This window comes from Microtus ochrogaster, chromosome 21 (genome assembly GCF_000317375.1).
Source record: "Microtus ochrogaster isolate Prairie Vole_2 chromosome 21, MicOch1.0, whole genome shotgun sequence".
Lineage (NCBI taxonomy): Eukaryota > Metazoa > Chordata > Mammalia > Rodentia > Cricetidae > Microtus > Microtus ochrogaster.
Window position 1 is genome coordinate 20894568 of NC_022022.1, and position 11517 is coordinate 20906084.

At 38.5% G+C, this 11517-nt stretch overlaps 1 protein-coding gene across 1 annotated transcript; it reads right to left on the reverse strand.

The window, feature by feature from the left end:
* Nucleotides 1-802: 802 nt before the first annotated feature.
* LOC101999713 (rho GTPase-activating protein 20-like) lies at nucleotides 803-9859 on the reverse strand. Its single transcript, XM_005357236.2, has 6 exons — nucleotides 9750-9859; nucleotides 8337-8521; nucleotides 7355-7501; nucleotides 4938-4979; nucleotides 2789-2886; nucleotides 803-888 (listed from the first exon to the last, which is right to left on the reverse strand). Coding segments are annotated over exons 2-6 (438 nt in total). The 5' UTR covers nucleotides 8486-8521; nucleotides 9750-9859; the 3' UTR covers nucleotides 803-886.
* Nucleotides 9860-11517: the final 1658 nt, after the last annotated feature.

Below are 11517 nucleotides of genomic sequence, written 5' to 3' on the forward strand. Positions count from 1 at the left end.
GGCTGCTCTATGCTCTAAGGTACGGGTTACAAGTTGGGCAAGGGCTTGGAGACTGAGCATATACACACAGAGAGAGCCAAGAATGCCCCAAGAATGCCCACTTTATTGTGCTCCAGGGTCACCTATATAGGGTCTCCTTGACTAATGGACAGACCGTAACTCTCAGCTGCAAGCCCACCAGAAACCACTCCCTGCCATCAGGAACTCCTGAGGGTCTCATGCTCAGAGCAAGCTGTTTACTCCAGGAACAGCAAGCTCTAGTAAGGAGCTCTGCCAGTAAGCACCTGGAGCTGTACAGCTGGAACAGTCATGGTGGGCCTCAGACGAGGGATTGCTACCCAAGACCCATCACCAATTGGGGGATACAATAGTCCCAGGAGAAACCCATCAACCTGTTGATATAATTTCGGAACACTAGATTCCAGTTGAACATCATCCAAAAGCAAAAGAAATACTGCCAGTCAAGCTGACCTGGATGAAATGTGCCTGCCAGCCATCCAAGGGAGTCTGACATGCCCAGAAAAGCCTGTGGTGTGGTGTATTCTCCCCATTTTCTCAAGGTAGAGTGGGAAAGACAGACACTCAGCTGTCATCGCCCAATGTTGTGGCGAGTGGTTAAGATGGCTAGTAAGGCAAACACTTAACCAATTAGCTTCTTTTGGGTGAAGGGAGCAAGCACAAAGCAGCCTAGAAAGTGCAATAATTGGGTGGGGGTTATGTAAATCAATCCCAGTCACATTCAGAGACATAGGACCAAATGAAGGGGCACCACAGTTTGCATAGAACACAGCGAGACACCAGCTTCTCAGCACAAAGGACATTTTATTTACCCAGAAAGGACAAGTAGGCATCTTCCTCTGGATCAGGCAAAGACATCAGCAGGTGTCTCTGTAGGAGTTTTATTTTAAGGAGAGAAGTGGGAAGTCTTGGTTAGCATATGCTGATAAGTCCTAATCTCTATCTGTATGTCTGGCTCTCTCTACATTCTTCTCTCTCTGCCTGTTTGTCTGTTCTCTCTCTCTCTCTCTCTCTCTCTCTCTCTCTCTCTCTCTCTCTCTCTCTCTCTCTGTCTCTCTCTGTGTGTGTGTATTTGTGAATGTCTGTGTGTGTTACTGTGTGTAGTGCTAAGAATTGTTTCCAGAAACATACCACATTCCAAGCAAATTCTCTTTACTATTTACTAAAACTATGCCTATTGTTTTCTTGTATGCACATAGACACCTTGGCACAGACATGTACATAGTTACACACATGCCTGTGCATACATATCCCCAAACATATTGAAAAGGGAAAGAGATGTCTGGAAAGAGAGGGAGGAGAGGAAAAGAGAGGGAGGAGAGAAAAAGAGAGGGAGGAGAGAAAAAGAGAGGGAAGAGAGGAAAAGAGAGGAGGAAGAAGGAGGAATAATATAAATAAAGCTGATTTTTCATTACTACCTAAAACCTCTCCAGTAATTTAAGTAAAGAGTAAGTATTAAGTATTCTTTACGTCAAAAAATTCTTTTGATATGTTGAGAATTATCTAATTCTCATGGCTGAAAGATAATGTGTTTCCATGGCATTTGGAACACTTGAAGATTCAAATAATATTTCCAAGGATTTTTGCATTTCTTAATTGTGTTATTGTCAAGAAAACAAAAAAGTTTCAGGAAATAGGGCACTTTGAAAAAAACAAAAAAAATTAAACAAAATTTGTATGAACGTATTAGAGGAAATTAAAATGGAGCTACAATTGCAGTCATATGAGCTACAATATTACTTGACCTATAGTGACACAGGTAAATGAAAGTAATTCTAAAGCTTTAAGGCCAATCTCATGAGTGCCGACATATTCAAATTATGGTAATAATCAGCAATTAAATTCACCCTTAATGTTATGAAGGAAATATACTCTAAGCCAAAATATACTGACTAGGTTATAAATAGAAAAAAAAACCCACAAACCTTAAGAATTTTTGTCTCAAATGCCAGACATTGAATATTTTAAATAGCATAATTGAGATGACCATACATTGAGGGTACAGTGTAAGTAAATAATTCAAAACCTTTCTGGTTATTTTGTGAAATGCTGTTTTGTGTCTTTTGCAAACCTGAGTGTACTATACTTATCATTATCTGTGAAAGACACAAGATGGAGTCAAATTGCTCAACCAATGGATTATAACTCACTTACTGGGCTCGTTATATAGAAAAATATCCTTCTGTCTAGAAAATCCCCATGGAGAGCAGAACACAGAGCCATGACCATGTGGCTGATCTTCAAAAGCAGGTGCAGGAATGCACAGAGAGAGTCAGAGAGTGAGAAGAAGTAGAGGGCACGATAAGGGGGGAAAACATGGCAAGATAAGGGGGGAAAACATTACCAAATAGTTAAATATGTAAAAGCAGTATGTGCTGTTCTCTCTACATGTATACTAATAATTACGGTTGAATAAAAAATGCTTTAATATTAGCAAATCACATGTTCTTTAGAAATTAAATTCTGCAGCATTCATACATTTGCCCTGAGCTACTTATTTTAAGTTTAGGGGCTGTAGCTAACTCAGCTTACTCTTCCTACAGATTGTCTACTACCTTTCACATGTACAAAGGCATATGCATGACAAACACATATACATTTTCCACATCGTACTATCTAAAATCTCAATCTTTGCTTCTCCATCTCCCTCTTTTTTTTTTCTTTGCCTTATCCCCCCCCTGACCTTACCCCTCGTCATTCGCCCTTTCTTTTTCTGCCTGCACATCTTGCTCCCCTAGTCAGGAACTCCAAATGTCTGTTTTGATCTTACATGCGCATGCACTGGTTGAGCCTGGAATGTCCTTGGTGAATGGCTGCCATGCAGTTCTCTTTCTCTTCTTAATAATCCCCAAGGATTCAACAAAGCATCTGTTCAAATGCAACAAAAAATACAGTAAAGTACTAGTAGCTTGCCTTCAAGTGATTCATTGTTAATGTTCTCATCTGTTGTCTTGTAAATGTCAATGTATAAACGCAATGATGAAATGTGGATTGAGAAACAGGTGAAAATACTTAATCAAAAAGATCTGGTTCGGAAGAGCACAGGTTGTTGTGAGACGTGAGTTTAAGAAGCAAATCTTGAGACCAAAAGTTTGGCCCTCACAGAAAAGACCAAAACCATTCTTTATTTCCAGGGTAGGAAGCTTCAGGTGCTGTGAGTGTGTATGGGATGCAGGACAGAGTAACCTCTCCCAAGGAGAATGAATCTAATAAACGTCTGGAGAGAACTTTTTACTCCAATGTGTAGGCTTAAGAAGAGGACAGGATGATCATGAAAACCAGAACCTTCTCAAAATGTGAAGAGAACATCATTGTTTTATCTACTGCTGAGTAGTACTCCATTTTGCAATTGTACCACAAATCCTTTCTTTGGTTGAGGAGCATCCAGGTTGTTTCCAGGTTCTAGCTATTACAATAATGTTATGAATATGGTTGAGCAAATGTATTTTTGTGATATGACTGACTACACATCCTTTAGGTATATGACCAAGAGTGATATTGCTGGTTTGTGATGTTGACTGATTGCCGATTTTCTGATAAGCAATCATAATGATTTCCAAAGTGGTTGTACAAGTTTGCACTTGTACCAGCATCGGAGGAGTGTTCCCATTACTTCACAGCCTCTCCAGCATAATCTGTCATCAGTGTTTTTTATCTTAGCCATTCTCATAGGTGTAAAATGATATCTCAGAGTTATTTATATTTGCATTTCCCTCATGATTTTTTGAATGGAGCTAGGAAAAAAACATCCTGATTGAGGTAACTCAGACCCAGAAAGACAAACATCATATGTACTCACTCTTAAGTGGATATTAGACATAAACCAAAGAATAACCAGGCTGCAATCTACAACCCCCAGAGAAGCTAGATAAAAAGGAGGACCATAAAAGGCACACACACAGAGGGTCCCAGGAAGGAGAAATAGTTAAGAACTCCTAGGTACTGGGAGGGGATAGAAGGGAGGAGATGGGAGATCGGAACATAAAGGAGCAAGAAGGCCTAGTTGGGGAGGGACAGAAGGGAAGAGTAGTGAAAGAGATACCTTGATAGAGGGAGCCATTATGGGATTAGGGAGAAATCTGGTGCTAGGGAAATTCCCAGGATCCACAATGATCCCAGCTAAGGCTCCTAGCCATAGTGGAGAGGGTGTATGATCAAGTTTTCCCCCGTAATCAGATTAATGACTACCCTAACTGTCATCATAGAATCTACATCCAGTAACTGATGGAAACAGATGTAGTGGCCCACAGCCAAACACTGGGCTCAGCCCATGAAGTTCAGTTGAAGGGAATAAAGAAGGATAATATAAGCAAGATGAGATAAAGATTATGATGGGGAAAACCACAGAGACAGCTGACCTGAGCTCTTGGGACCTCATGGACTCTGGACTCACAACTGGGTGACCTGCTTTGGACCAAACAAGGTCCTCTGAATGTGGGTGACAGTTACATGGTTTAATCTGTTGGGGTACCCTTGACAGTGAGACCAGGACTTATCCTGGGTGCATGAACTGGCTTTTTGGAGCCCATTTCCTGTGGTGGTAAATCTTGCTCAGCTTTGATTCAGGTGGGAGGGGCTTGGCCCTCCCTCAATTTGCTATGCCAGACTTTATTACTCCCCAAAGGATGCTTTATCCCTTCTAAGGAGTATATGGGGAGAGGGTGGGGGAGGTGAGGAGCTGGGAGAAATGGAGGGAGACAGAACTGGAGTAGGTATGAAAAATGAAAAAATAAAACAATTGAACAAAATATGCATTTAACTATCAACCTGTAGCAGCAGGAAGAGAACATGTAGCAGTGGCTCAGAGAGACAGCCTGACAATTCTATTAGAGAAACGGTTGTTGCTCCGGGGTCACTGGATTGCAGGGACTGCCATTCCTTTATCACTAATGAATCAAGATATGAACACTGGGAAATACCTTAGAAGGACAATGTGCCACTGTTGTTTCTCGTCACGGGACCTATAATGTAAAAAGTGAGAAAAACTAGACTTTAGGCAATTTTATGCTAAGAGTTTTGCGATTATTCCTCCCATAAACATTCTAAACCAGTTTTTACCAACTGGTCAGGTGTAAATTTAATCCTTTGCACGATTGGTTTGTGACCTGTTCTTTCACTCGTTACCTTACATAACAGGAAGTTCACTAGAGTGGAGATTGACTTCAGGGTAATTATGTGACAAGATTAGTGAGGTCATAGCTGGAATAGGAAATGAATCTAAGCTTTAGTTTTTTATGTATAAAGGGATAATTAAGTCCAAACATTGAGGTTGTGTGTTGCAAAGAATGATGTGATTATTTACGTTAAATCACATGTAAAGCAATTTACATTTGAATAGTGCACACATAGCTCTTTAGGAAGACCAATGAGAAGAAGAATGATTTATTTTGTCACACATTATAGAGTTGAGATGTGAGACATTAGTTCCTCCTATCATTTCTGCGAGACTCGTCTTGATCATTCATTTGGTGCTAATTCCTAATAAGCCCTCTACTCTTGGACTGTAGTATTTAAAGCTATCATTAAAATGCCTCATAAATGAATGTACCTCTCACTAACAATTTTGGAAATTTATTAAACTACATGTACTATAAATTTTTCCATCAATGGCATTGGCTTTATTCACAATGTCAAGTAATCATCAAAGTTATTTTGAAGCATGCTTTATTTTTTTCAAAAAGCAAACCCTAACCCCATTCGCTATTTTTCTCATTCTCCTTGTCCACACCCCGGGCCATGCTTTGTTTGTACATTTATTGTTTCAGTATATCAGATGTTTTCACCTTCTGAAAATTATGATTCATGCTTCTAAGACATTCATGCATAGACATTTCATTTTCTTGTTTCCATGGTTCTACACCCACGAATAAGGCTGGATAGGCATAGGAAAATCCTTTACAACTTTCTGTGGTATCATGGACAGCTTCTTCCCTAAGGACTGGCACAATTTCTACCATTAACTTTCCACCCCTATTTTGTTTGTAATCAGCTATACCAGAGGTGTTGACAATGCCAAAGGCCCCAACTTTCATATGTATGTGGACAGCACAGCTAATAATACCAAGTTACAAAAGTGATGTAGCAGAAAACTTAAAGAGGCATTTGGTGATACACATAGATGAAAATGGCTAGGACATATTTAGTTGAATGCTAACTACTCTAAATTCTGTAAGAATAAATTAACATTTTACATCCCTCATAAAATGTTTTATGAAAATGCTCACAAGGAACATTTAACACAACCTTAACTAAAATTAATTTCTCTCCTATGCAACGTGTGACAAACACTAATGATTGTTAATTTCCAATGATTCAATCAATAGATTAAAAGGATATTAAGAAAATGACACATCCATGAACCTCTTCCCCAAATAATGTGGAAACGGAGTCCCAATGTCAACTGCAAGAATCTAGAAAGTTCTGTCCACTTGAATCTATCTGTGTGAGCTGATTCAGCTCTGAGTGATGCAGGGGGCTTTGGTGGGGGGATGAGGAGACAAATCAACATGAACTCTTTGTGCAGAAAACAATTAGGAATGTGGTTTTTGCTTGAACGCAGAGTCAAGAGTAGTGATATAGACATTTTTGCATCCAATAGATTTACTCAGCAGGTACTGGATTCATAGCCAAAGTCCCTTTTATAATGGCACAGAAGGAAGTATGTGGGAAAAATCACCTACACAGCACAAACCAGGCCTGATCTTGTATGATGACACCAGGCCTCACATGTTTACTGTAGACACCAAGCTTTATATGTGGCTAAACAGACGTGCAAGGGTTTGAGCATTCAGCAATATGATTATTTGCACAATTCAACAGTATTCTTTAGAAAATTCATTTGGGAATAAATATGAATTTGTCAAACTAATTTAGACTACCTAATATTACCAGGAAAACAATTAATTCATGTAGCACTGAAGCTCAGATAATTATGGATCATTGTGGGGAAGAGATTACGAGAGTGTGGTAAATTCTTGCATTGTCTACATATTTGCAGAACCTAGACAGTTCCCACTTCCAGAGCAAGTGGCTTATGGTACTGTGTTGAAAACCCACTGCACAGAGTTCAAGGAACCTCTTTCTCTCTGTCCCACTATTGATCTATTGATAGGCATACATAGAACAGTCTGTGTGGTCGAAAGTACAGGGGAAACAAGTGCCAATCCTTGACAGGAAAGCACGTCAACAGCCCCTGTACAGTCAAATGAAAATAGATTCTCATTTTTAAAACCTTTTGAGAAATCTATATTTTCCTTGTGTGCTAGACAGGACCAAGCTCACCCTGGATTTCCACAGTCTTTAGCGTGAAAAGGCTGGTGCAAGCTGGTGGTCTTACCTGAAGGTGGCCACAACTCTTTTCTTGGGCCACTGCAGGATGAGGGACTTGCTGGTACCACTATGGTCAGTCCATCTTGACCCATAGTCACTCACCCAGATGAATTTCAGAGGGATGATGTATTTTATCTTAAACTTCTCCTTATGCCTAGGAAGGGAATCAAGCAACTCTGTCAGTTTGCTTTACAGTGTGTTTGGAATTTTTCATGGTGTAACCATGTCCTTCCTTCCACAGAGCAAGGTGGACTGATCCATCTCTGTCAACAAGGCACAGCTCATCCCACAGCATAGGGGTCTCAATAAAGTTTATGCTGAGGGAAGCTTGTATCAGGTCCAAAGTTGAGCAACTCTAAGAATGGTTGATAGGCAAAGGAATAGAGTCTGGATCATAACCCAGGCAGCACAATAGCAAACCACAGCTGGGCCCTATGGCTCCCATCCACCTCCCATAGTTTCTACTGGGAAGAACTCTGTAGAATAAGTCTCCCGTTTTTTCTCTATTTGTCTCTCTTTCAAATACAGAGCTGTTATCTTTTATATTGGGTTTTTGAGAGCAAAAGGGCAAGTTTCATGACTTTCTTACCAGTAAGACAGTGTGCCACCTTTATGCCTATACAAGGTATATTTACATTGCTACCTGTACAAGGGTCATTTATATTCAGATACAAGACAATCAAGTCAATTTCTGTTAGTCATAAAAAGTTTTTAGTTTGAGGAAAAGAAACTCTCTATGTAGGTGATGAGTTCCTAAAACTTGCAATTTTCCTCAATCAGCCAGCACAGCATGTGTGACCATGCCTGGTCCTTTCTTCATTCTTGATTATGTTCTCGTCAGGAGTTGATGGCAGAATATAGCTTTCACTAATTAGTTTTTAATAAATTTAGCAAATCAAAAGAATAGGGAACCTTTATATTTTTGGACAATAAGGACTGATGAACAGGCAGTCTTTTCCTAGCGAGAAAATGATTCCATAATTACATACACACTGTTAGACACAACCAGAACATCACTGAACAAGAAGAGATGGCACTTCTTCTTTCTCCAGGCTTTTCTGAGCAACACAGGGCATTGGCGCAACATGCCATGATGTCTGCATTCTTGTGGTTTGTGTTTCTCCTTGAGGGTTTCCATCTCAGAAGAAAGTCTTTTCTGGGTACAGGTCAAACACTAACAGAACAGATGTGGTGATTAATTGACAGGACAATATTTTGTTAAATTTAAATAGTGACATATAATTAAATCATAATCTCAACTGCTAAAGTTTGTCTCTACTAATGTGGTGTGTGTGTGTGTGTCTTGGTTGGTGGAGAATAAAAATAAAATAAAATGGGATCTATGTATCAAAGTACCACAAAGAAAACCTTCTCTTAGAATCTTTCTCTTTATACCATGTGTCTTTAACTGACCAAATTCTGATGATGGTGATACAGGAAAGTGTTAAGTCTGCAAACTGAGTGTTTACTAATCTGTAGATATTTAAATTAATAAAAGTGTCAAGACTATACTAAATATAAATTCCTACATAAAGGTTAGCTTTGAATTAATTCTGTTTTAAATTGTCTGCTATATTGGATGGGGTTGGATAACAATAAAGTAAAATAAGTTTTATGAATTAAATACCATAATGGCATCTATTATTTTGGATACTATCTTAAATAGGGCTAAAGGAAATAAAAACAACAGTTTCTAATGACTCTTTGCCAATTTGTTTTCTTAAAATTAATGTTTACATGAGCTAATGTTAACTCTGTCTAATCACATACTACAAATTCCAAAGCAGATGGTCATAGGTGCAGTGATTTTTATAAGTAAATAATGAATGACCAATGGAATTAAAAGGGCAAAGAGGGACATAAGACAGTGGTATTATGTATACATGTAAAACATTGCTAGGATGGCAGAAATAGTTCTAATTTTGTTTCATGCAATATAAAATCAGAGATTTATAAGGATTACTGAAAGTTCAAATTTATCCTAGGTAAAACATTATTAAGTTTTTGGAAATAAATGTTAAGAAACTCAAGTAACACTGGAAGCATTGAAATGTGTATGAAAACAAAAGAATTATTAAGATATTTTCTTTAAATTTGATCTCTGTCCAATGAGGGTTTATTGTAACAATAGGTCAAAGTACTAGATCAAGGAGACATAAAACCCCTCTCCTAACTCAGCTATTTCCCTAGATATTTATCCACCATATAGCCGTGAGCATACGTCCAGTATAAACCCTGACATTTTGAAGAGAACAGCACTAAACATGATTCACAGGAGTTACGTTCCATGAGGCTAATGCTGTTGTTAAGAATTAGTTCACATGACATGGAGGGAACAATAAAAACACTTCCTGAAAGCAGCAGTTTCTCTGGAGATTGAAAAGTAAGTGATAAAAGAATACCTTCAAAGAAAATCCTGGAATGGATAGTCTTCCAAAGGACTGAAACTCTCCCTTTCTTCCTTGGGACTAAACGCCAAAGGCAGCCATGGCAGTTGCCAGACCAACTGCTCAAGGGTGAGATTCTGCAGTAGTCAGGGTAACAGACCAAAGTGAGGTCATGGCGTGAAGCCTCATGTTGTAACTGAAAAAGTGTCCCATTTATTTCATTTCCATTCAAATTTTTAGTTTGACAAAAATTATATTTGACTAAATTTGAGATTCACAGTAGTTATAAGGACTAACAGAGAGTCTCCCAATATTTATAGTGATAAAAATGAATGGAACTTTATCCTCAAACTCTACTTAACTCTCATAACCAGATTTCCTAGAATATCTTTTGATGATTCCTGTTGTAATGACAGGAAGGACAAGGGGGTGTTGGTCTAAACAATTTGACATCTAATATTGACAATTTTAATGATGTCACATCACAGTAAAATGTAATTGTGGAAAGAAAGTTTATAAGAAAGTACATGATAAAATAGGAAGACAGGCATAGTGATGGGGAACTAGTCCTGATATCTGAAAAAAAAAATAACCTTTCAAAGTTTGACATGGGGCCCAGAAAAATACCCTCATTCCATTCAGACAGTATCATTCCCAAAGTGCACCATCCTTCAACGTGGTACAATGGGGACTAAACTTCTATCTCATGAGACCATTGGACAAAATCACATGTGATGGTAGATCTAGAATAATTATATTGATAAAAATAAGATGAGGACATGCTCACTACTCCAAAGATCTTACTATTCGTGTACAGTCACAGCCATTGACTGTTAATGATGGGCACGCTTTTAGTATCCATCACGTACTTATTCATTCTCCATTTACCTAACATTGTCTTTTCAAAAACATGGTATATTCAGTAACATATGACAGACTCAGCCATCTCACTTTCTTTCTTTTAGCCAGCATAATTGTCATCACACATCATCGCTGCTCCATTATAGTATTGCCTATACCCCATGCCTGTGTAACATATCCTCCTATACTGTTCTTTGTTTAACAGTTTCACAAATGAAGGATTTTTGGTTGCTGCAGTTAGGTGATAACAGATGAAGTTATAAATATAATTTATGTAGATGATTTTTAATTTTCAAATGTCATTAGATATAATTGTATTATTTATTGTGAACTTTATCCCACTGCAGATGATGATCAGTATGCACATGACTTTGGATTTTCCTTTATGTATATGTATTAATATTTCCTGTTTTTGTAAGCAGATTTGTTTCAGTAGAACTAAGCATGTTAAACAAAATATCTGAAATGAAGATGGATCATAACAGAAGTTTTCAGGATCAGAAAAGACATGGTACCTATTCTCCGTTGCCTCTCTGCTGTTGTTTTACCTAAAGCAGTGGTTCTGAATGTTCCTATTGCTGGGACCCTTTAATACAGTTCTTCAGGTTGTGATGACCCCCCAACTATAAAATTATTTTCATTGCTGCTTCATAATTGTAATTTTGTTAGTTTTTTTAATCACAATGGAGATGTCTGTATTTTCCAGGATCATAGTTGACCCCTGTGAAAGGGCCATTGGTCCCAAGGTTAAGAATCACTGTCCTAGAGTCACTAAGACAGTACTTTAAATGAGGATCCCATTCCTGAGTCTCAGGCTCCCAAGAGGACTCAGGTCCTTCCCTAGCACAGACCTATGCACCTCACGGATAAACACATCTTCACTCTTGCTGCAGTGCCTGCCTCCACTGCTGACTTTTCTTAT